This window comes from Xyrauchen texanus, chromosome 27, assembly GCF_025860055.1.
Source record: "Xyrauchen texanus isolate HMW12.3.18 chromosome 27, RBS_HiC_50CHRs, whole genome shotgun sequence".
NCBI classification, from domain to species: Eukaryota; Metazoa; Chordata; class Actinopteri; order Cypriniformes; family Catostomidae; genus Xyrauchen; species Xyrauchen texanus.
In genome coordinates, this window is record NC_068302.1 from 19,751,911 (window position 1) to 19,778,857 (window position 26,947).

Below are 26,947 nucleotides of genomic sequence, written 5' to 3' on the forward strand. Positions count from 1 at the left end.
AGTAACAGATGCAACTAGGGTTGCCACGCTTTTAGCCAAGAAAAACGGGATTTGATGTTTTGAATGATTTTCTATCTGACAATACAGGACACAAGGCCTTCATATGTTTCATTGTCTGACCAGAGAGTGTGCCGCCCTCAAATGTTAAAACAGTACGTCTTAAAACATGTTACTTCCTGGCTAATAGGGGACAGCTGGCTACCCTAAATGCAAGAAAATGCCATTCTACAAGTAGGGTATCTTTTCAACATTAGCCTAAGAAAAAATAATATAAAAAATAATAATAATAATAATTCAACTGAAATTATTTAAAAGAAATGTCTGCATGTCAAATATACTATACAAGTGATGTTGGCAATACAGTATATATGCAAGAGGAGCTGCCTGTGATTTTCTCCCTAGCATGCTTTACAGCCAATAACTTGATGATAATAGATGATCATTTTTTAAGTGAAGTACATAAGATCAGTCACCACCGATGAGTAACCAACAAAATATAATGGGATCTGTCCATTGTAGAATTTCCATGATGTTTAAGGTAGTCAGTTAAGGCTGTGATTTTGTGGGCTGTGCTTAGGAGATCACAGCTAGGATGAATTAACTAATGTTAATGAAGTTAACCTTATTGTAAAGTGTTACCAAAAAAATATTACTAAATTAAAGGACTATACTGGGATAAATATAAGTTAAGCTCAATCAACGGCATTTGTGGTATACTATTTATTACCACAAAAATGTATGTGACTTGTCCCTCCTTTTCTTTACAAAAGCTAAAATCTAGGTCACAGTGAGTCACATACAGTGGAAGTGAATGGGGCTAATCCGTAAACATTAAAAACTGATTCAAAATACAGCCACAATACATAAAAAATACAGTATGTGTTAACATGATTTTAGTGTTTTATTACACTAAGTGTAATGTTTACATACTAACTGTTTCTGTGTTTCAAACCCATAAACGACAGTAAAAGTTATTTAATAATCAAATTTACAGCTCAAATAATGCTTGAGTTTTAACAGAAGAATGAATGCAAGTGCTTTTTATAAAATTATAAGCTTCAAACTTCTGCATTTACAGTGAGGAAAATAAGTATTTGAACACCCTGCTATTTTGCAAGTTCTCCCACTTAGAAATCATGGAGGGGTCTGAAATTGTCATCGTAGGTGCATGTCCACTGTGAGAGACATAATCTAAAAAAAAAATCCAGAAATCACAATGTATGATTTTTTAACTATTTATTTGTATGATACAGCTGCAAATAAGTATTTGAAAACCTGAGAAAATCAATGTTAATATTTGGTACAGTAGCCTTTGTTTGCAATTAAACGTTTCCTGTAGTTTTTCACCAGGTTTGCACACACTGCAGGAGGGATTTTGGCCCACTCCTCCACACAGATCTTCTCTAGATCAGTAAGGTTTCTGGGCTGTCGCTGAGAAACACGGAGTTTGAGCTCCCTCCAAAGATTCTCTATTGGGTTTAGTTCTGGAGACTGGCTAGGCCACGCCAGAACCTTGATATGCTTCTTACAGAGCCACTCCTTGGTTATCCTGGCTGTGTGCTTCAGGTCATTGTCATGTTGGAAGCCCCAGCCTCGACCCATCTTCAATGCTCTAACTGAGGGAAGGAGGTTGTTCCCCAAAATCTCGCAATACATGGCCCCGGTCATCCTCTCCTTAATACAGTGCAGTCGCCCTGTCCCATGTGCAGAAAAACACCCCCAAAGCATGATGCTACCACCCCCATGCTTCACAGTAGGGGATGGTGTTCTTGGGATGGTACTCATCATTCTTCTTCCTCCAAACACGGTTAGTGGAATTATGACCAAAAGGTCTCATCTGACCACATGACTTTCTCCCATGACTCCTCTGGATCATCCAAATGGTCATTGGCAAACTTAAGACGGGCCTTGACATGTGCTGGTTTAAGCAGGGGAACCTTCCGTGCCATGCATGATTTCAAACCGTGAGGTCTTAGTGTATTACCAACAGTAACCTTGGAAACGGTGGTCCCAGCTCTTTTCAGGTCATTGACCAGCTCCTCCCGTGTAGTTCTGGGCTGATTTTTCACCTTTCTTAGGATCATTGAGACCCCACGAGGTGAGATCTTGCACGGAGCCCCAGTCCGAGGGAGATTGACAGTCATGTTTAGCTTCTTCCATTTTCTAATGATTGCTCCAACAGTGGACCTTTTTTCACCAAGCTGCTTGGCGATTTCCCTGTAGCCCTTTCCAGCCTTGTGGAGGTGTACAATTTTGTCTCTAGTGTCTTTGGACAGCTCTTTGGTCTTGGCCATGTTAGTAGTTGGATTCTTACTGATTGTATGGGGTGGACAGGTGTCTTTATGCAGCTAACGACCTCAAACAGGTGCATCTAATTTAGGATAATAAATGGAGTGGAGGTGGACATTTTAAAGGCAGACTAACAGGTCTTTGAGGGTCAGAATTCTAGCTGATAGACAGGTGTTCAAATACTTATTTGCAGCTGTATCATACAAATAAATAGTTAAAGAATCATACATTGTGATTTCTGGATTTTTTTTTTTTAGATTATGTCTCTCACAGTGGACATGCACCTACGATGACAATTTCAGACCCCTCCATGATTTCTAAGTGGGAGAACTTGCAAAATAGCAGGGTGTTCAAATACTTATTTTCCTCACTGTAAACCCTCCAAGAAATTGGCCCATTTCACTTCCATTGTAAGTGCCTCACTGTAACCTCAATTTTTGCTTTTTTTAAAGAACAGGAACGAGTCAAAATACATTTTTGTGGTAATCAATATTATGCTACAACTGCTGTCGATTGAGCTCAAATGGATATTTCACAAAAAAAAATAAAATTATCTCATCATTTACTCACACTTATGCCAAGCCAGATATGTAGAAGAATATCTCAGCTCTGTGGGGGTCGGGAATCTAACACAAGTGGCTCACCGTGTGTCTCACCATTCACCAACACATAATCGTTTAACATTTTTTAGAGACAATTTTCCTTCAGAAAGTGTGGGTACGAATGCAAAGCTTGAAGTCATTGATTGACACTGTTTTGATTTCCTTTCTCTCAAATATGTCATACAGCCTACTCCTTACACACTCTCACGGCAAAATCGTAAGGATTCATATGCCTATATATTTGGCTAATTCGTATGATATTGTACGACTGCACTCGTGTGAATCCATACGACTTTCACTACAGCCAATGACATCACTGGACATCGTTCCATCTATTAAGCAACAAGTACTTGCTTCTGTCACACACAACATCTTCCTATCGTGATTACACACTCTATGGATCGTTTAGGTTTAGATAAGGATTTTATTGCATAATAAAATTGCATAATATTAATAAGCATGTCCTTGACACCTCACGTGTGGAACTCATGCTTACTTGGGGCCCTATAGCAAAGGCCCTTGACCCTATCTGCTCCAGGGGCTCTGTTTCATGGCTGACCCTGCGCTCTGACCCCAGCTTAGTTGGGATAGGCGAAAACAACTGCATTTCATTGGCTCTGTACCTGTACTCTGCACAATGACAATAAAGTTGAATCTTAATCTAAATCTTAAGCTTACTTCTGCATTACACATCCGGGCATTTGCACGTGATGAAATTGTATGAATTCATAGGAACGAACAAAATCATAAAATAGCCAACTCGTAAAATATGTAAGAATTCTTATGAGACAGGGTTGCTACTCCTGGTGGACAAGGTTTGAAATTAATACCCACCAAATGCGGATTTTTCAAGCAGAGTATTTTGATTTGATAGGCGTGTACAGGAAGCTCTGCTGTTCATGAGTGCAATGAAAGCGTTCTAAAGTTCTGGGCCTCTTTCCCAATAACTATTGATCTTAGCGGTTAAGAGCATTTTCTACGACCGATTTTTAAAACGTTAATTTTATTTATGTGCACTCAGGGTGTGAAATATCATCCACCACCCTCCAAATGTGACGAGGCTCAATCAAGTTTGCATGCTCCTCGTCCAAATGCAGGTATTTCATGTGCAAGTAATTTTGCTCATCTACCCGCAACAGGCGGGTGACCTGTAAGACGTATCGCAGTGACACATGACAAGAAATGTTGTTAGTCAGAAAGTAGATTATAAATTCTATTGAAATATAAATATAGAATAAACACAAAGAAAATAGTAAATTGTTAGTTTGTGCTATGGCTCTTTTGAACAAATGCATCAACCAAAATTTTAAAACTTGTCTCCTTAGTGAAAAAGGTTCCCGACCCCTGGTTCATACAATACAAGTGAATTGTGGCTAGAACTCCAAAAGTTCCAAAAAGGAGATAAAGGCAGCATAAAAGTAATCCTTAAGACTCCAATGGTTTTACTGATGTCTTCCAAAGCAATCCAGTTGGTCTTGGGTGAGATCAGACCAAAATATAACTCCTTTTTATTTCTTGCCATTGCGGTCTCTAGGCACGATCATTCCAAGCAGAATGCTATGGTGCTATAGGAGAAAGGGGAATCGAATTTTAAATCATGATTACCATGGAAACTGCTGTCACGATGTACAGTGAAAAACGAGTTATATTTTGGTCTGTTCTTACCCAAAACCAACTGGATCACTTTCAAATAAATAAATTAAAACATTGGAGTCTTATGGATTAATTTTATGCTGACTTTATCAAATTTTTGGAGCTTCAGGCCTGATCACCACTCATTGTATTGTACGGAACTACAGAGCTGATATATTCTTCTTAAAATCTTTGTCTGTGTTCTGTAGAAGAAAGAAAGTCTCAAACATCTGGGATGGCATGATGTTAAATGAAATCATACTCTACCCACCTTAACCACAATGTATTTAAAAATGCATTGGTTTGTTATGAAAAATAATGCTATTAAACATTTGCATTTAAAGTATAACTTTTTTTGTATATAAACAAAGTGCATATAAATCTAACATTCAAAACGAAAGTTCGCGGGTCTTTTCTGCATTTTTTCCCTGCATATTTTCATATGTGAGGCTGTTAGCATGAGCAGACAGTCACAACGAATATGCGTGCACTTGAGCATTTAGGCCTATATTATTTTATAAAATTTCTTCGTTCTTTGAATTAAAGTTAATTATATTCATAATTAAATCTTTTGTTTATTCATATCTTATTTTTTATATATGTTTATAAATAGATTCGGCTCTTCTGATATGCGAGCCGGCTCCCAACGTTCACCTACAAGAGCCGACTCGTTCGCGAACGACCCATCACTACTCACGATTTAATTGTAGATAGCTTGCTCCACACTGTGGCCACAGTGCAAAACAGCTTTTCAAGGAAAAATCGCCAGTTGGCTGGTAAGTTTATTTGGAACTGCAAAAATACTTAGTTAAAGTCTGATTGTGAAAATAATAGTTTGACGCTCACTAACGCAAGAGACGTGTACTATTACAAATGTCTGCTAATCTGACGCGACTCGCACGTGCTCTTACAACGTTTCTCTCTGTGGAAATGTCACATCATTCATTTATTTAGAATGCAAACTTTTTTCTCCGAAACTCCAGGTTGGGATATATATGTGGAATGTTCCTACTCAGTAATGGAGCAAAACGAAAATATAATGAGCAAAAAAATCACGATGTGTGTTCACAGAGACGGTGCGATGTAATATTTGTCTCATGTGCAGCTAAATAATTATAAGAACGAAATAATGAATCATCATATACTCACCCGCATGGCATCCAATATGTGTATGACTTTCTTTTGCAGAACAGAAAGATTTTTAGAATAATATGTTAGCTCTGTAGGTTCATATAGTGCAAGTGTAAGGTTACCAAACCTTTGAAGCTCCAGCTTTAAAGCATTAAAGTAATCCATTCATCTACAGGGGCTTAATCTATATCTTCATAATCGATATAAGTGTTGGTGGGAAACAGATACATTTTTAAGTACATTTTACTATCAATCTCCACTTTCACATTCTGAAAGTGAAAGTGGAGATTTATAGTAAAAAAGGACATAAAGGTTGAAAGAAGACATTTCACCCAAAGGTGAAAATGATCTCATCATTTACCCTCATGCCATCCCAGGTGTATGGATGACTTTCTTTCTTCTGCTGAACACAAACAAAGATTTTTACAATAACATCTCAGCTCAGTAGGTCCATTTAATGCAATTGAATGGTGAACAGAACTTTGAATCTTCAAAAATCACATAAAGGCATCATAAAAGTAATCCATAAAACTCCAGTGTTTAAATCCAGATCTTCTGAAGTGAAATGATTGGTGTGGGTGAGAAAGATCAATATTTAATTTATATTTTTCTATAAATCTCCACCGTTGACCAGCCATGAAGAATGTGAATTGCAAAAAAAAGAAAAGAAAGTGAAATTAAGCATTTATGTTAAATAGGGCTTAAGTATTGATCTGTTTCTCACCCACACCTATAATATTGCTTCTGAGGGTATGGATGAATCCACTGGAGTCTTATGGATTACTTTATATTTCCTTTCTGTGATTTTTGGAGATTCAAAATTCTGGTCACCTTCCACCAACAGAGCTGAGATATTCTTCTAAAAATCTTAATTTGTGTTCTACAGAAGAAAGTAAGTCAGACACATCTGGGATGGCATGAGAGTGATTAATGATGAGAGAATTTTCATTTTTGTGAGAACTAGCCCTTTAAATATTGATCTGTTTCTCGCCTATACTTATCATATCGCTTCTGAAGATATGGATTAATCCACTGGAGTCTTATGGCTTTAAAGAAACCCAAAATGAAAATGTTGTCTCATTTACTCACCCACATCTTGTTTCTAACCTTCATGGCTTACATTCCTCTGTGGAACACAAAGTTAGATATTATAAAGAATCTTCATGGAGGTATTGTCCATACAAAGAGAGGTCTTCATTACCACGAAAATGAGAACTCCAGATCCACTGTGACTGGATCATTGACCGGGGGCTCACTGAATTAATTTCATGAACCAAATTGTGAATAGGTTGAACAGGTTCCTTGAAAGAACTGCCTCGAAAGAACGATTCAGTGGTTTTGAATATTTCCTATTTTTAAGCTAAAGCTTCTGCCATTCTACACTAGCAAAAAATAGAGAAATGTACCATGGTATTACAATGATCTATGGGCATGGTGCGATGGTAATTACATGATTGTGGACATGTATTAATTTATGGTCGGGGTATGGAAAATACCATGGTGGATAATCATTCAGCTCCATGGTAATCTGTCACAGTTATTTTTTACAAGGATGGGATTTGTAATTTTATTCCCCAGTTGCTTCATTGCATTCACATATTTAGTGTTGTAAAATAAATGTCTTTACATGGTGTGCCAGTGCAAATCTTGTGTCCATCTTGACTCCCTGACACAATGTAATCTGTTTCAGATTTCCATACCCTTTCCATATCAATTCCCAACAAAACACTTACATTACAAACTGATTTTGAGTGACATTCTAAACAGAAACAGTTAACGAGTGTAGGACAAACCTATTGCGTCTTCATTTGATAGACTTTATTGAATGTGTGCACATATTTTAGCATAGTAATTTTACACCATTATTAAGCTACATTGAAGATTACATCAAAGTTGCATCTCTTTGTGTAATACTACACGGTTTTTAACCATATTTCTAATTTTAATAGAATGTAAGTGTATATATATATATATATATATATATATATATATATATATATATATATATATATATATATATATATTTCTATATATATATATATATATATATATATATATATATTTCTATATATTTGTGATTCATTTTATATCTTCTTTTCTTTATACAATTGGCAGGCAATTACAGACAACAAAGTTCACTGAGATTAAAACAGTCAGAACAGGTTTACCTATTTAGCAAGTATGATACATTTGACTATGTTTTCTTTAAAAGGAGATACTTCCTCTCTATAAAAAAAGTAACAAATGTAAACATGGAAAATAATAAATACCCATTTCTGAATGCAAAACAAATGATGAAGAACAAACTTCATGCATGGGATCGTTAAGTACCGCAACATTCAAATAAATTATTGAAAAACATTTCATTTGCCTCCAGACTTGATTGCATCAGTGATAAAGTTATTCATTGAACATTCATTAAAGCCATCATTTAACACACAGGCCTATCTTTGTTTGTAAAAACATGAACCACATTGAAGTACACTGAAAGATAGCCTGAGCCACAATAATATAATGGTGGACTATCTAGATTACAACATAGGTGAACCAATCAAAGCACTTACTTACCAATTAACACACAAAAGATGACTTTTAACTGCAAATGTGTCACAAAATATTTCAAATAAACAAGACGGACCTTTCTGGTAGGATTTTACACAACCTAAATCACATATGATTAAAGTAAATTCTTGTCATAGACAAACCCACATTATTTCAACAACGATCACTCAACTATCAAATCAATTACAGGACATTTGCATCATTTGTAGAGTTAAGATCTTTACAACACTTCTATTTGGTTTTGACAGTTTACGGTACAACATTACATTATACAGAAATATACACATTAACACACCATTTGTCACGAAAGGATCACTGTAAATACACAACAGGCTGGTGAGCGGGAAGCTGAGGGGTTTGGGATTGGATTAGGATACTTTGAATGGCTAAATATATTGCCAGTGTTGGGATTGTTATATCCTCACTTGTGGAAGACACTGCCACACTGCTGGTCAAGTTATAAAATCCTTCAGTATGGTGAGATGTTTTAGGAGCAAGATGTTTAAGGATCCACATTGTGTAACTGGGCACACCTGGACGTATAATAATATAATAAATAAATAATTTTTTTTTTTACTTTGAAGACTGTTGATGGCATACTTGGCTTTCAATTTTGGCTTTGCATTTTCATAGGGCCAATGTGTAATGAACAGGCAGCTCATCTACATTCATGCATCCGAAATAACTGTGAAAAGCTGAAAATGCCTTCCCCAATGCATGTGAAACATTCTTGATGAAACAAACCTTCCTGAGCTTTCACTCACCTCATATGTTCTCAAGTGATACAGTACTGGTGTGCAAACATGTTCATGCAGCAAAAAAAATACATTCCTCAAAACCAGCTAACATAAATCTCCCTTCATTGGCCTTCACTATAGCAGATCATTAACTCTTTGCAGTAATGGATTGGAAGACCTGACATGATCAAAGACATTAGGTCATAGTCTCTTTCTCTCCAGGACATCCCTGAGACATATGCGACTGCATGAAACCATTGTTTACTTATGCCTTATTAGGCATATTAAACATTTAAGGGCGTACGATTGTGTGATTTGTTTGTTCAGGAAAAGGGACAATAGGGAAGCAGCGACAGCTTGCTCACAAAAATGAAACAACATTTTCACTACGACTACCTTGCAACGACACGACAGTTACTAAAGCAAGACCACCAACATTGTGCGACCACATTCTCCTTAAGTGACATGCAGTTTCAACAGTTTCGCAAGTGGCTAATTCTAACATGGTTAGTTTGACGATGGAAGCTTGTGCAAATTTTAATTACATCACAATGAGTCATAATTGTAGAATCCAATCTTTGCTTAAGCATTAACAATAAATAATTTAGTTACATTACAATGTGGTGCATTGATAAAACTGTTAGATGGTGCTCCTTGTTGTAACAGAACATGCTTCAAACAATTAGCATATGTATTTCAGATCACATCTGAAAAAAAGTGTGAGGGTGTATGACTCTACAACAGTGTCCACCAAAACTTTTAACCTATCACTTCAAAAATAATCTAGTATAATCAGTGATAAATTCACAATAAAAGCCTGGAATGAATGCACAGATAGGCAAGTTCTAGTATACATGTGTTAAGTTTATGCAGGTTCAGTCACTTTGTAGGTAGTGTAAAGGGCTGAGTGTGAGTGTTTGTGTGTGCAAGTGAGTGAGTGTTATTGTGTTTTCACCTGCCCCCCAACCCTCCTCTAACTGGACTAAAGAAAACACAGGGAATGTTTCTAATGGTCACAGAATAAATTGTGTAATAAAATGTTACTGCAATACTGCTGTGATAACTCACTCAATATTGCAATCTTTAAGCAGTGTATAGGCAGTGCTTTATCGATGTTTCATTGCAAATTGATGTGCACAAATCTGACATTATGCAATATAATTGGTCCTTTTTGCACAGAGTATATATGATGACATCTCTGTTTCAACATCTACTGCATGTAGGTTTATGTGTATGATTATATATGTGTGTGTTTCTGAGTGTGTTTCTGAGTGTTTGTGTGTGTGTGTGTGTGTGTGTGTGTGTGTGTGTGTGGTGTGTGTGTGTGAGTGTAGTTTCATTCCATGGAGAAGAGGCTCACAAAGGATTTCCGAAGGTTGCGAATGGTCTCAGCCTTTGCTTCATCCTGGCTAGGACTTTGGTGCTGGGCGGCCGGCGTTTCTGGAATGTTGAATGTATTGGTAAGAGACTGGGATTTGCTACAAAGAGAAGAAGTGGCAATAGAGGACAGGGAGAGGCTATTAAAGTCATGCAGCAAACCCATGGTGATGGCTTTATAAAGGTATGGCAGAGCAAAATAAATTAGCTGTGAGAGAGAGAGAGAGAGAGAGAGAGAGAGAGAGAGAGAGAATGAAATGTATGTGCTTTCTTTTGTGTCATTCATTTTAGCTATCATGATTCAAGTGCAATGTTTACATCAGCCCTCATGGGAAATGGCATCTCTGGATGAAGAGACATGCACTTTATTCTGGCATTTTTTATTTTTGCTGCCACTATTCCTAAATAGAGAACCAGGTGCAGAGGAACATTTCAGTGATACAGATAGAATCAATACATACAGGCAAGAAACTGCATAATACCAGATTTATCACCATTGAACTTTATTGAGGAATAGTGGGAATATAAGATGATCACAGTCATACTTGCTCATAACTGCTTGACAGTGAAAATAGACAAGAGTGCACATTTCCATTGAAAAAATGTGTTTTCCACAAACAAGTGCATGAACGGTTTGTGTGTAAGACTGAAGTGACACCATCTTTTGCATGCAGAATACCAAATCATCATCTAGTGTGCATACTTCTGTATCTCCTTTGTTTTAAATATGCGTCTGCCTAAATGTTTAAGCCACATTCATCATTTGCATCACCAATATGTCAAACATAATTGTCATTATTATCAACCAAATCTGTATTAAAATTCTCAGCCATCCATATCCGCATAGTATGCTTCGCAGAATTTATTCAGAGCATTTGAATGTGCTTTTCCATTTACAATTTGCTGTGTGAATTGGTTTAAAGAACTGGGGTATGGATATGAAACAGAATTGTAAGTGGCTGGTAGGCCAAGAAACCAATTCAGATCAATAATTATAGCATTGCAAAATACCTGACAACCGTTTAATCTCTTTTAGAAATGATCACATCCAGAGTTCCAGGGTGGACCTGTAACAATCAAGTTCCCAGTTCACCCCAGTTTACACATTGACTGTCAATCAAACTATCTGGGAGGCATCTTGCCTTGCAAGTCATGGCAACAAATGGAGAGAAAAAACCCCAGATGCTTCTGAATGAATTCTACTGGATATAATCCAAATTAGTATCTACATTAAGTCACCTTAAATGGTTCCTTACCCCAAAAATGAAAATTTTGTCAGCATTTACTCCCCCTCATGTCATTCCAAACCCATGACTTACTTCCATCAAGGAGATGGAGATGTTAGGCAGATGTTAGGCAGAAATTTTTGAACTGATATTCACCCATCACTTTCATTGTGTGGAAAAAAGATGCAGTGAAAGTTACGCTGAGGCTAACATTCTTCTTTTGTGTTCCATGGAAGAGAGAAAGTCACACGTGTTTGGAACGACAATGACAACATTAATTAAATGATGGCAGAATTACATTTTTGAGAGAACTAACTCTTACAGTCTAACATTTTTTCAATAAAATATGACAGAGGACAAGAAAAGAGTCTTACTTGAGCTGTGGGGATCCACTCAGGGCTGGGTGATCAGGACTTGGTTTCTGCGGAGGTTGCGGTTTCTGCTGCAAGGGAGGCCTTGCACCTCCTGGTCCTCCCTGGCCCTGTGTAGTAGGCCGTGGTTGTTGAGTTGTAGGGGGACGTGGACCACCCTGCTGTTGTTGGGTTGGTTGTGAGGCATCCTGGGTTGGCTGCGGCCCACCTTGTGTTGGCTGTCTGGTTGGCTGGCCTTGTCTTTGCTGCTGGGACCTCTGCTGGGACTGACCGCCTGGTTTGGGAACCTGGCCAGCAGTTGGAGGCCTCTGAGGCTGCTGTTGGGGGCCACCTTGCTGGGGCCTCTGTGCCTGAGGAGAACCACCTGGGCCACGCAGGGGGGTGGCCTGTGCTGTAGCAGGCCTCTGCTGACTTGTGGCCCCTTGACTGGCTTGTCGCTGTGGGGCTTGATTGGGTGGCCTGTTTTGTTGAGAAGGGGGGTTCTGGGCATTTGGACTGGTCACAGACTGGGGCTGGGCAGGGGCCTGGGCCTGAGGAGAGGAGCGCTGCTGTGGTGGGGTTCCTTGACGAGCTGAAGGAGTGCTAGCAGGTGCTTGTTGTGAACCTCCTAAAAACAAATTTGTAGAATAAAATTTGTACAGAGCTTATTTTCCTGTGTGAAATTACCAGAGTCTGGAATACTGAATGACCACAAACTATAGAAATACCCAATTATTCCATATATTTAGAAAATAATACTTGATAATTGGCTTGGCTTACACTGACAGCTTTTGGCCTGGATCATTCAAACACAGTAGTTTTCAGTTACAAATGCCATTGTAGAAATACACCATGCACAGTAAACCAGGATTCATTTAATCCATTAAATAAAGTGTCCAATAACAGGGCAGTTATTGAGATTAAGCGAGTAGTATTCAGCTGGTCGTGTGATTCTAACATGGCAGCCCCCATGAGGTGCCCCTGCCCCATGTAGAGTAAAAGAGATTTTAGGTTACTGATTTGACTGAACTCTTCATCTCACATGAGTGGTCATGATTTTATACATATGTTTCAAAATTGCTATTCATTACTATTTAAAGTATGATTCGGTCAGACAGTACAGGACATGTGACGCAAATTTTGTAATTAGCAGAGAGGTTGGGGTAAGTGACCTGGAATTTGCACTAATTAGTGGGTCCACAAGGTGGCAAAACTCACATTTGAGCCATTTCCGTCACAACGAAATGCTAGAAGAAGATTTAATTGCCATTTCACATCAGGAGATGAAGGAAAAAACAACAACATTGGATGTGCAAGTCAAGAGCATGTTTGTGAAGAGGTCTGGAGATACCTGCATTTGTATAATTGAGTCTGACGAATATAAAGACATCTTTATGGGCCTAAACTCCTGAAGAGACAATCCAGTGTCTCCTAGCAGTCGTAGCGCAGATGCGCAAACCGCCTGTGTACGCACGCACAGTTATATGGAGTATACTTTGACAGGCTCATGTTCGACTGTATGCAGACATTGAGCATTCGTGCCAAATTGGAAGTATACCTTGGGCTTTAGAAGTAAAACTTTTTAAATTAGGAAAAAATTACTTTATAACCTTTAAGGTTGGTTTCAGTACTGCAGCATTGTAGTCCCTTACCCTGTGTAGGAGGGCGTTGTTGTGCTTGTGGAACTCTAGACTGAGAGATGGGTTGGGGTGAAACAGCTGGCCCCTTGTATTTCAAAACAGAAATAGAAATGGAGAAGGAGAGGTATATTAGACATTACACTTCGCACACTACAGAAACAGAACCCTGGCCACTACAAGTATTAAGTGCTGAATAATCTGATAAATCACTTAGGTAACAAAATTTGTCTCAATCGCAAATAAGATTTACAATCTGATCTGACCTAAAAACTGGTAAATATTAAACTAAAAAACATCCATAATGGCTGATGCTGACAAAAATTGCAGTCGTTAGTCTTCAGAGAGTAGAGAATTAAACCAAGCGATTTGACGCAGAGCAGTGATTAGGGATAGTGCTTTAGGTCTCTAGACTATGAATAAAATACATTTTTCACCAGAATCACACTTCCTCTGTCTCCCATCTGCGTGAGCATGAATCATTAAAATCACAGGTTTGGGAATAATGGAGAATAGCAGTCTCTGAGCTGCAATCAAAGAGGATTTCAGAGTGATGCTGTGACTAATGCTTTTGCATCCATATTATTTTTGCTGCTGAACATATAAATTGACGTTAAAAACTGAATAGTGGGAGAAATCTACACCATTTAACTGCATTATTCAGCAACATTGCACTACTTAATGCTGTATATGCTTAATAAAAGTTTTCTTTATTCATGTTTTAAGTTCAGATATGCTAACAAACAGGAGAAAGAAAGAGAAAGCAATGATTGTGTTACACCTGCAGCGCCTGTTATCTCTCCTGAACGACGCCAGAGGTCGCCATCTCCAGAGTACTAACCCTTTATGAACTACATTTCCCATAATCATCCACTCTGATTGATTACTCACCACCTGTTTCACATTAACTTAATTCAGTGTGAAGTCTTGTCCTGCCTAGTCTGCAATTCTGAGCTTTATTTGCCATTCCTGTTTTCCCTGTGTTTTGACTCCTGACAGACTGGGGGATATTTTTTCCCCTTTTTCAAACAATTTGGAATGCCCAATTCCCAATGCACTTTTAAGTCCTCGTGGTCATGTAGTGACTCGCCTCAATCCGGGTGGCGGAGGACGAATCCCAGCTGCCTCCACATCTGAGACCGTCAACCCGTGCACGTGGCTTGTTGAGCATGTTGCCATGGAGACACAGTGCATGTAGAGGCTTCATGCCATCCACCGCGGCATCCATGCTCAACTCACCACACGCCCCACCGAGAACGAACCACATTATAGTGACCACGAGGAGGTTACCCCATGTGACTCTACCCTCCCTAGCAACCGGGCCAATTTGGTTGCTTAGGAGACCTGGCTGGATTCACTCAGCATGCCCTGGGATTTGAACTAGTGAACTCTAGGGGTGGTTTACCACTGAGCTACCCAGGCCCCACCTGGAACAGTGCTTTTAAAAATCTCATTAACAAATTCTAAGCATGTGAATAAACCTGAGAACAGACTGGAGAGGGAGCTGAAGTGCGTGGCACAGTCTGGTTCATTTTGTTCACAACAAGATCAGCAATCAGGGCCCGGTCTTCATCCTGCTGGTCTCCGATGAGCGGCATTGAGCAGCCCACCACCTGATAGACACAGTGTTTGCCCAGGACAAAAAGGATATTCAGAGAAAGATGTTAAAGGCTTCCTGCTTTTTCAAATGTTGTTTGAGTACCTTGTGACCTCTTACCTCTATGATGTAATCTCGACCATCTTTACCATGTAATGCTTCAACAGCACATATATCAAGACCTCCAAAAACCTCTGAGCATACATCCACCCACATGCGATACCTGCAGGGAGAAAGTGCTAATGATGACCTTGCTCTTTCTACAAAAATCATCCACCCACACCATCAAAACAAAGCCAACAGCAAACATGAAAAATCTGGCCTAATACAGTATAAAAACACACTAATATCTTTGACAGATTTGCAAGACTGAAAGTTGAACTCTACCCTTTCTCGTTTCAAAATAAATAGCAAAAACTTTCCTGTGGCAAAAACTACTTTTTTTAAGATAAATATTTACATGGATATAATAAAGAATTGTCATATATGTTTAATTATGGAACAAATGTAACTATAGACAAGAAATTAATAAGGTTAACTAATGTTATTATATGGGAGCTGAATAGTATGCCATGTGTCATGCAAGAAAGTACATCCTGTAAGTCTTGTTCACCTGTCAGACATGGCCACCTGCTCTAACATAGCTGATCCTGTGTTCGTCTTCCAGTTGCCTGATAAAGATGTCCTCCTGTACAATATCAAAACAATTACATTGCTGAATGCATTTCCATTGGATATACATTTTTGACATTTGATATTAGAAAAATACCAATGTTAATATTTCTTACATGTAGGCTTTGTAATTGTCACCAATCTTCTGGATCCGGATGTCGTACTTGGCATCAATAAAAGGCTCAGATGTGGCATAAGTCTTCGTCAAAGCAACAACGCTTGCAATATCTTGGAAATCATATTGATTGTCCACTTTGACCTGTGAAGAGAATATTAATTGATACATTTATAAACCATAATTACACTACAATATAATTGACAGTTTGGGCTTTCCTATTAAATAAATTTCATCATTTGTTTTGAAAAAAAAGGGTTTTAGTCCTACCTTTCCCATACCAGAGTGAGCATGACCCATCTTTACTACCACAGGAAAGCCGGGTGTAGTGATCTAATTACAAGAGATAAATATTAAGTTAAGATTGAAATACCAGTCATAGACAAAAACACACACACTCACAAATACTCTCATTCAACCCAGAAAGAACCAATATAAATGTTTTTTCTTGGTAGTACTTTATAACAGCTTTCATTAAAACATTAACTAACATTCAATTATGTAATGCTTATCAGATCATTAGTTAATGTTCATTCAACGGTTTAAAATGTGATGCAAACTTTCAAAGAAATTTCAGAAACACTGTACAATAGGGTTCTCTTTGTAACATTAGCTGGAGCATTAAGTAATGCATTAATTCAGCTAAATTTCATTGTGTTGTCATGTTAGGTCATAATGCATTGACTAAATTTAACAGACAAAAATATTGTATGTAAAAATGTGTCACTATATTTAGAAATTAACAATTTACGTGTTTTTTGCCAGATAGCACATTATGTGCTGTGTGCACATTGTGCTTCATGTGGATTATCTAATGATCGATGCATCCTGTTACGTTGTGTGTGTTTTACAGTTCATCACCTCCTCTAAGTGTGTTATATTTTATGTTCTGTTTATTTTTCGTAATTTTATAAGTAAAAATGCCACATATAAGCAACACCTGTTTTAATGTAACATGTAAAGCATGTCAAAGACACGTACTTAGTTATTACTCACTATATTTTTGTCTGTGATTAAAACAAATAGGTTGGTTTATTCTACTCCTTGAGAGCTTTCCAACGACATATGACACAGGGCTATTTGATCAGTGCCGATTACAATATATGTGCAGTGCAAAATTATTAATAAATTATCAAAATGGAACACTTCTTATTTGCCAACAAATTTCAAAGCACTTGTTCAGTTTTGGTCATAAGGCCTACATGCATTGTAAAGTAGAGTTTCTAAGGTTTAAAATGCTACCTTTGTTATTCAAGACAAAAGTTATTAATATTTGTATAATAATTTTTAATCACAGGATGATTTCAGCAGCAGACCTTTTGACCAGCTGTTTTTTTTTTTTTTTTTTTAAGATATTAACTCAGTATTAAAAGGATAAGTTACAGTATATTCTTATCTAACAGAATTATTTAGTAGAATATTCCATGAACAGGTTGATTTAATTTAAAATGCTCTTTATTAATAGGAAAATGTGTTAAGTGTTCCGTCTCAGTGTTGCTTGATATGCATCTTCTGTATAATGCTGCAGTAGAAAATGTGAGAGCAAAATCTCTCTGCACAGGCACAAAATGAGCTCTCAGAGAAGTACGTCTGAGACTACAATGCTTTGTCTTTGAAAAAGGCAAGACTGACAGGTAAACACATTCCAACAAAGTGTGTATCTGGGATCATTTATTCGTGAGGAAAACCAAGCTGATACCTGCAGTAGAGAAGTAGGAGGAGGAGGTGGCAACATTGCAGCACGCTTCCTGCTCCTATTAAAACCTAACTAAGACAGACGGTGAAATAAATGTATACTGATGTTTCACACAATTTTGCTTGTCTGAAGTTAATTGAGGCATTGCTGAGACTGAACTTATTTAGTTAGATGGCAAACTAAATGTTCAGTCTAGAAAGGGCTTTAACTGTGCTAAGTTGAATGGGGCAATGCTAATGCTGAACTGGGGCACTGAATATGTATGAATCCTTTATAGTTTACTGTTTACTGCATCCAGGCACCGCTGTCCCTGCCACAGATGGGAGCTTTGTGTTGGGTCTACTGGGACTGTCTGAGGCCCTGAAGCTCATGATTTTCTGGTTAAGAGAGGGAAAGGGACAGATGGTTTAACACTCACCATCTCCTTGTGGTTGGGGTAATAAACCTGGTCAATCAGTGGGAACTCCTCTGGTCCCAACTGCTTGTACAATCTGGACAACTGAGCAAACTGTGGTCCATACACAGACATTCACAGACATAGAAACAAATATTGTGCATCATTAGTCATAAACATTTAATAATGAACATTTTAATAATGGTGTGTTTCTTATGTATGCATCTGAAAATGTATTGATCTTTCCATACAACTAAGGGGGACACAGTACGCATTAATACATCGGTTATTTGATGTCTGAGAACTTCCTTAAAGGTACAGTTCACTCAAATATGAATATCATGTCATATACTCACCCTGATTTTGTTCCAACCCACTGGACTTTCTTTCCTCCATGGAACACACAATTGAATGTAAAGCAGAATGACAGCCTCAGTCATCATTTACTTTCATTGTAGGGACAAAAGATGCAGTAAAAGTGAACAGTGAGTGAGGCTAACATTCTGCCTAACATCTCCTTTCATGTTCTATATGGAAGACAGAAACCCATACAGGTTTGGAAGAACATGAGGGTGAATAAATTATGACAAATTTAGCATTTTTTGTGACCTATCCATTAAAATGATTGACCGATATGGACTGAAATGAGTAGTGCTCACCACCCATGGTTTGTCACAGAAGTTGTAGACAGAGTGAAGAGAATTGACACTGGGCAGGCCAGCATACTGTAGTCCAATCACAATGTTCCTGTGGTCACCATTCTTAGCCATACTGTAAGCATGCTGTCGGACCAGCACAAAATCTGGTTTGAAACATCTAAAGAACCACAGATGTACAGTTTAATTACAAGTTATTGATAATTATGAGCCATATCCAAAAACAATTCTGATATCAAGTATATTACTTTCTTTATTTGGAAACAAAAGTACATTCAGTCAAATATTTGAGACTTTATCATATCAATGCTCTAAATATATAATATATAAATATGACCTAATTCAATACTATGGATCTGCTTACTTCAGTGCAAGAAAAAATATGTCCTTTGAATTAACATACATAATAAACTCACCAAATTATGTCTGCGAATACTGTACTTTATCTAAGAAAAGGTCTAGGTTGAGTGAGAGACATTGAAAAGTGTTGAGAAACCTACTTTGTGATTTTATGTCCATTACGGATGGCCTCAATGTCCAGACTAAAGCTTTGCGTTGCGTGAGCCACCAGATTAACCTCAGAGAAATCAGCCTTGAAAATCAAGGAAAATCACAAGTTGCAATGAATTAATCAATACATGTAATCAGTGAAGTGACTTTGTTAAATCAAATAGACCAAAACAGCAGGTGAGCCCTGTAATGGTTTCTATTGCGTGAGTATGTTTATATCTCTTTCTGACATAGGGTGTTTGACTTACTTGTTATAAAAAGTGAAGTAATTTCAAAAGAAACAAAAAAATATTTAATTAAATACAAAAACTGGAATGGATAACATTTTTTATATTTTTCAGTGTTTCTGAGAAACAAGATCAAGATTACTGAAGGCTTAGAACAGAAATTCCTAGATTGATGTTTAATAATTAAAAGTCTTCAAAACTATAAAAAAAAACTTAAAAGCAAGCAATATATAAAGAAAACTTTATTTTATTATTTTTTTTTTTTTTCGAAATTACATTTTACTTTTTGTAAGTTGCCTTATCCATGCCACTATGACATAAATTATTATTTTAAAGGATGTTATACATCAATGAACAGATTAATTTTCTTTTATTCTCCTCTAAAAACAGATTAGATCCTGAATGGCAAGGGATTTTTTTACTTATTCTCTTTCCAAATTAAATCCATTCAAAACAATAAACAAATGACAGTGCAGAAATTACAATGGCCCAATATTCAATTTTGCTCCCAGGCGGACAAACAATCTCTTGTCAGCTAAAAGATGGGATAAAATGTTTTGACAACATCTATTTGAATTAATTACACAATGACCTAGTGGAGGTGTACCGCTTTATTACTAGGGAGAAATTAAAGGGATTGTTCACCAAAAATGAAAATTCTCTCATAATTTACTCACCTTCTTGCTACCTCAGATGTGTAGCCTGTATGACTTCCTTTCTTCTGCTGAACACAAAAGAAGATTTGGAATATTTCATCTCTGTAAGTCCTCATAATGCAAGTAAATGGTGGACAGAACTTTGAAGCTCCAAGCAGATAAAGGCAGCTTTAAAGTAATCTATATGACTCCACTGGTTAAATCCATGTCTTCAGAAGCGATATAATAGGTGAGGGTGAGAAACAGATCAATATTTAAGTTTATTTATTTATATATGTTTTTTATTATAAATCTCCACTTTCACTTTGGCATTCTTCTTTTTTTTTTCATTCTTTGTACATATTGCCACCTACTGGGCAGGAAGTAGAATTGATGGTAAAAAAGGTAGAAGATATAGATTAAACTAATGGAGTCTTATGGATTACTTTAATCTGCCTTTATATGATTTTTGGAGCTTCAAAGGTCTGGTCACCATTCACTTGCATTGTATGGACCTACAGAGCTGAAATATTCTTCTAAAAATCTTTTTCTGTGTTCTACAGAAGAAAGTAAGACATATACATCTGTGATTACATGAGGGTGTGTAAATGATGAGAGAACTTTCATTTTTGGGTGAACTTTCGCTTTAAAGGAATTCTTGAATGGGAAAAAGTTCCCACCTGTTCTACTTTGATGTCAAATTCACCATGAACCTTCTTGCCTTTAAACACCTTTGTCCTAGAGAAAGAAAGAACAATTGGTAGTATTGTGTGTCATAATTAACAAAAACACTTGATTTTTGTCTGTAAAGCAAATATGAAATAATATATGAAACAGTGAAACTGTGAGGTCAGTAATGCATTTCACCTGTTCAGCAGGCAATGATTATATACGCTCATAAGGAAGCACTAGCTCCACTTTTAAAAGGCGAGAGCACTTTTACCTTATAGTATATACAGTGGCATTCAACTGATCATAAAGTATAGTCAGGACATTAATAATATAAAAAAGCAGCACCATCACTATTTGAAAAAAAAGTCATTTTTGATCAAATCTAGACAGGCCCCATTTCCAGCAGCCATCACTCCAACACCTTATGCTTGAGTAATCATGATACATTGCTAATTTGGTACTAGAAAATCACTTGCCATTATATCAAACACAGCTGAAAGCTATTTGGTTTGTTAAATGAAGCCTAACATTGTCTTTGTGTTTGTTTTTGAGATGCCACAGTATGCAATAGACTGGCATTTTTTACATTTATGCATTTGGCAGACATTTTATCCAAAGTGACTTACAGTGCAATTATTAAAGGGACAAGTTAAGTGCCTTGCTCAAGGGCACAATGGTGGTGGCCGTGGGGTTCAAACCAGTGACCTTCTGATTATCAGCACTGTGCTTTAGCCACTACGCCACCACAACTCCTACTGGCTCCTACTGGCATGTCTTAAGGTAAATTTTAGGTCAAAAATGGCAAAAAAAAAATGTATGCTATACAATGCTGGAAATTGCCAAAAAACTGAATATTTATTTCAAAGGTGTACACTACAATTTTCAAAGACAAAAGGACAACTGGCTCTAACAGGGACAGAAAGAGATGCGGAAGGTCCAAATGTGCAACTAAACAAGAGGATAAGTACATCAGAGTCTGTAGTTTGAGAAATAGATGCATCACATGTCCTCAGCTGACAGCTCCATTGAATTCTGCCCGCTCAACACCAGTTTTATGTACAACAGTAAAGAGAAGACTCAGAGGTGCAGCCCTTATGGGACGATTTGCAAAGAAAAAGATACTTTTGAAACAGAAAAGCAAACAGAAAAGGTTAGTGTAGGCAAAGAAACACAGACATTGGACAACAGATAATTGGAAAAGAGTGTTATGGATCTTAACCCAATTGAGCTTCTGTGGGATCTGTTAGACTGTAAGGTGAGTGAGAAGTGCCCGACAAGACAGCCACATCTATGGCAAGTGCTACAGGAAGTGTGGGGTGAGTGTCACCTGAGGATCGGGACAAACTGACACCTATGCCAAGAATCTGCAAAACTGTCATTGCAGCACGTGGAGGATTTTTTTTTATGGAACTCTTTGAAGTAGTTCAAGAATTTCTGAAAAAATATTTCAAACTGTAACAGTAATTTTTCACATTATTAATGTCCTGACTATACATTGTGATCAGTTGAATACCACTTTGGTGAATAAAAGTACAATCTGTACATTATTCCTAACTTTTGGCCGCTGTGTGTGTGTGTGTGTGTGTGTGTGTGTGTGTGTGCGCGTGCGTGCGTGCGTGCGTGCGTGTGTGTGTGTGTGTGTGTGTGTGTGTGTGTGTGTGTGTCTGGGAAGATAGATAGATAGATAGATAGATAGATAGATAGATAGATAGATAGATAGATAGATAGATAGATAGATAGATAGATAGATGGATGGATGGATGGATGGATGGATGGATGGATGGATAGATAGATAATAGCATATGTTTTTAAGCTTCATATTAATCTTTCTGTGGTCTTGTGGGTCATTTTGTCCCATTTTTCAAAATGGTTCTAAATGAGTCTGAAAGATCAGCAAGACCAAGGAAAGGTAAAAAAAAAAGAAATGCATCTACTGTTTCCACTGAAGACCATCTGAAGTGCATATGAGACTACAGTAAAGCTGTGTTTGAAGTTAAGTGTTGGATGTACAGTCAGTGACATTCTCAGTAAATATGTCACTAGCCCTCTTGAGAATTACTGAGAGCACCATTTCTGGTTTGATAGTATACAAACTCTGTTTAAATTGTCCCAAGCAGAGTAAGCCTGGAACTCAATAACGCCTGGTCTTTTAATTTGGACTAAACAACTGGGGGCCCCTAATGTAATTTTGTTTGCTGTGAATCACTGTTTCTCAGCCGACCCAAAACCAGAATGAAATGTGAAACGCGCACAGACACGCGCGGGCACACCCACAAATGCATATACGCGCGCGTGACAGAGTGGAAGCCAGTGAGACTGAGAAAGGCCCATAGACACATGAGTCACGACATTTGGATGGTCACTAATTTTTGGCCTTTATTAGCATGAGTTGCACTTCAGGTGTGAGTCTGACAAGCCAAACGTTAAATTCTCAACATCATACATTTGAAACTCTCCCTTTCAAGAGATTTATATCTCAATGGGCATTACGTTGTATTTAAGATACGAAGCTTTCTATAGAACCTGTAACCTACTGGCATGCAAATGTTTTCCAATGCTGGTCTTACCAATCTGTCTGCTGGTTATCAATGACCAGAAGGATCTTGGCATTGCTCGAGCCGACTCTGTCAGTGGCCTCGTTAAAGGAGGCGGCAGCGGCGGCGGTGGTCTGTTTGACGGCGTTGGAAATGGAGGAAAAGAAACCGGCGCCAGTAGTAGACTGGCTGTGAGATTGACGCCTCTCTTGAGATCCGGGCGACACCTCGGGGGCAGCGGGGCTTTGCTGTGGCGGATCGGGCCGCTGTAGATCGGTCATGTAGCCGTTGGGCAAGTTGGACATAAAATTACTGTCGGACAGTCGACGTCGCAGATAATTCATGGTGAAGATGAAGAAGGATGCGACGAATAAGAGAAACGATAAATTATCCTCCTAATTGTGCGGGGGGAAATCAAATCGGCTATATGTTGTCTAGGATGCAATATTAGTTTTAAATCAGTCGCCAGCGAGAGATGCGAAAAAGGAGTCGATACGCAATTATCCAGAGTGCGCTTCAAAGCAAAGGTCGCGTTTCGCTTTAAAACATTTAATTCCTCTTTATCCACAGCTGCACTGCAACAGCTGAAATATACATAAATAAATATAACGATTATGTTACTTTAAAAAAGCACGATCGATTAAATATTTTCTTACTTATTGCGATTGATTCACTGAGAATATTGTTCAAAAATAGCATGAATCGCGCAATCGACTCTTTCCACTGATGTCGATGATGTTTATTTGATCCTACTGCATTGGCGTGGAGACAAACAATCCAAACGGAGAGGCACTTTGTAAAAAGTGTGCTCGGTGAAGGTAGTAATTGTCATTAGTGGCACTCGGTAAGGCAAAATCTCCTCCCGGCAACCTCCGGCCAGATTTTCTGTGATCCGGTTCGGGATCTTGGAGGTGCGGCTGCTGGGGCTTCGGGAAAATGCAGTGATTGCATCACTCGTACCATCCAATCCTGGTAATCCACCCAATGTTTTCCTTTGACCCGCGTCGATATGCATGACCCATCATCGGTTTTCTTCGTTGCGCACCTTATTTACGCTCGAAACAGGTGTTGGGATGATAGTAATAAATGGCAACGAAAGATAGTCTTGGCATGAGCTTGTGTGTATAGTAAGGATACAAGAGACAGCAATTTAACAACATTAACAGGAGGTTGTGTAACATAGTGACTGAAGATCTGGACTGGTATCTGGGTTGGTTGTCAGTTCAAACCCATGGGGCGATTGAGCTATATCATGATGCCCTTCAGCAAAACCGTGGGACTGCCCTTAGAATAAATGTACTTTGTACACTTGTCATTTTGCACTAATAATTGTTTTCATCTTAAAACATAATTTAGCATGATTACTTATTTCATTTGATAGTATAGACTTTCAGTACTCTGGACAGATACCAGACGGAAAACTCCGCCTGTGTTTTCAGCACCATGGACAGGGAACCTGCTGCTTCTTTTGTTGTGTTATGACTAGGAAGTCAGCAGGAAAAGACTTTTTGAATAGAGAAACAATGTTTGTAGACTCCACCCAATGTAACACAATACATTAACAACATGTTTACAGTCTTTGTGTTCATTTGACTCTCAAATATGTGAATATCAATGTTTTACCATTTCGTATTGGTAGCCTATCACTCTTGAATGATTCAGCAAATTTGTTGAGATTACTTTAATAAATTGGTAACTTTGATTTAAAAACTAACATGTTGGATATAATTTAAATGTTTGAGCTACTAGCATAATTATTAGCAGTTTAGATATACTGTAAACCATAATTTTTCATTACTGGAACAATCAAGCATTGCTTCAAGTTTCAAGTTTTCAAGTTCCTTGAAATGTTTTCTTAAAAATCCATAGATTTAAGAATTTAAGTGTCAATAACTCAAACTATTGAGTATGAAATTGAGGCTATGGGGAATACTGAAAATACATTGCGATCAAATTATTTAATTATGTTTCCTTGGACAAAGGGAAGAGCATTCTTTATTTAAGAATTCATTGAGGGTTTAGCTCTTTTGTTGTATTATTTATGTTGTAAATGTTTGTTTCTTATGTTGTCCTTATAGTGATCTGTGGTCAAATTGGACCCTATTAACATTATCTAATTTCTCTTTGAGCATGTGCAACTGAAGACATACAGGCTTTGCGTTTCTGTGGAGAAATACGTTGATTCGACGATTAACATAGAATCAGTTCAAATCTTAATTATTTAAGCTGTAGTGTTGTATGACCTAAATTTGAGTTAAAACAACAACATTTAAATAGAAGATCTGAGTTAAGTCTACTTGCGTCTAGTTTCCTTAACTTAATTCTATATGAACACCAAGTTAAGAACGTAATTACAAACGTTTTTGAGACGCCATTCCTCAGTTCAATTGAGAGAACAGGTTTATGCAATCATTTGAGTTCACTCAACTTATAAGGGTTTTCAGTGTGACATAATAGCAGCTGCATCACTGCCTGGTTTGGGACTTGCACGGTTTCGGACCGCAAAGCCCTGCAGAGTGAGGACAGCTGAGAAGATCATCGGGGTCTCTCTTCCCTCCATCAAAGACATTTACAAAAAAACACTGTATCCGCAAAGCAACCAGCATTGTGGACGACCCCACACACACCCCTCACACAAACCTTTCACTGTCTTGCCGTCTGGCAAGAGGTACCGAACCATTCGGGCCCTCACGGCCAGACTGTGTAACAGCTTCTTCCGCCAAGCCATCAGACTCCTCAATACTCAGAGACTGGACTGACACAAAAACCCATGTCCAGAGTTGCACTTTAATTCATTGTCACTTTATACCTGGCTGCTACCTCAATAACTGAACACTAGAACACTATCTCATAGTATGTTATGTTTACATTTGGCATTTTTAGTAAACTGTCATCTTTTTGCACTATTGTGTACTGGTCGGCGCTGCACTGTCTCTCACTGTGTCTATTGTCCTGTTAATTTTTAGTAATTTATTGTACTGTCCCGTACTTTTTGCACAAGTTTGCACGTGCACTTTATATAGGTATGTTATTTAGTCTGTGTAGTCTCATGTGGTACTGTGTTTGTCCTATGTTGATTTATGTAGCACCATGGTCCTGTAGGAACGTTGTCTGACTTGACTTGACTTGACTTGACTTGATTATGTCATTGTGCACCATTTGAATGCAAATTTTAAATCACTTAAAAACCACCAAATAAAAATAAGTCGGCTCATTGTAATTTCATTAAAAATGGCAGAACAAAATTATTTGTATGTTTAAAGAGCATGCAGAACTTTATATTTTAGACACATAACCTTTGGACTTTAAAAATTGTTAGAATAAATTACTTTATTAAGAATTTTACTGTGAAATCACACTCTACACTGGAAAAGATTGGTCACCTGCAATTGTTATCTCAAGGACCTCTTTCTATTTGATCTAACACAAAAAAATTACTTGCTGGTGTGTTGAACCTAATTAATGCTCCCTTTGTCTGCGCCAGTGGAACTTATTTCTTTTAAATTAATTTTCTTCCAGCCTGTGTATTAGTGTTACAATAAAATTCAAATGGATATAGGTGTTTATGCTTTTATTTTTATACTTAAAGGACTATTGTGGGTTCAATACACATTAAGCTCAATCAATAGCATTTGTGGCATAATATTAATTACCACAAAACTATATTTTGACGCATCCCTCCTTTTTAAAAAAAAA

General features: G+C 37.7%; 1 protein-coding gene across 3 annotated transcripts; it reads right to left on the reverse strand.

The window, feature by feature from the left end:
* Positions 1–7,731: 7,731 nt before the first annotated feature.
* LOC127620550 (synapsin-1-like) lies at positions 7,732–24,159 on the reverse strand. 3 transcript variants are annotated; one of them, XM_052093697.1, is made up of 13 exons: positions 23,285–24,159; positions 20,726–20,783; positions 19,174–19,265; positions 18,677–18,833; positions 18,042–18,131; positions 16,198–16,260; positions 15,929–16,071; positions 15,754–15,828; positions 15,261–15,363; positions 15,037–15,156; positions 13,559–13,631; positions 11,931–12,534; positions 7,732–10,431 (listed from the first exon to the last, which is right to left on the reverse strand). In XM_052093697.1, the coding sequence occupies exons 1-13, from the start codon at positions 23,593–23,595 to the stop codon at positions 10,290–10,292; spliced, it is 2,031 nt and encodes a 676-aa protein (XP_051949657.1). In that variant the 5' UTR covers positions 23,596–24,159; the 3' UTR covers positions 7,732–10,289. The 3 variants fall into 3 exon arrangements, with proteins under 3 accessions (XP_051949657.1, XP_051949658.1, XP_051949656.1); XM_052093698.1 differs by having other exon boundaries at positions 7,732–10,393; positions 15,025–15,156; positions 23,285–24,145; XM_052093696.1 differs by having other exon boundaries at positions 15,025–15,156; positions 23,285–24,145.
* Positions 24,160–26,947: the final 2,788 nt, after the last annotated feature.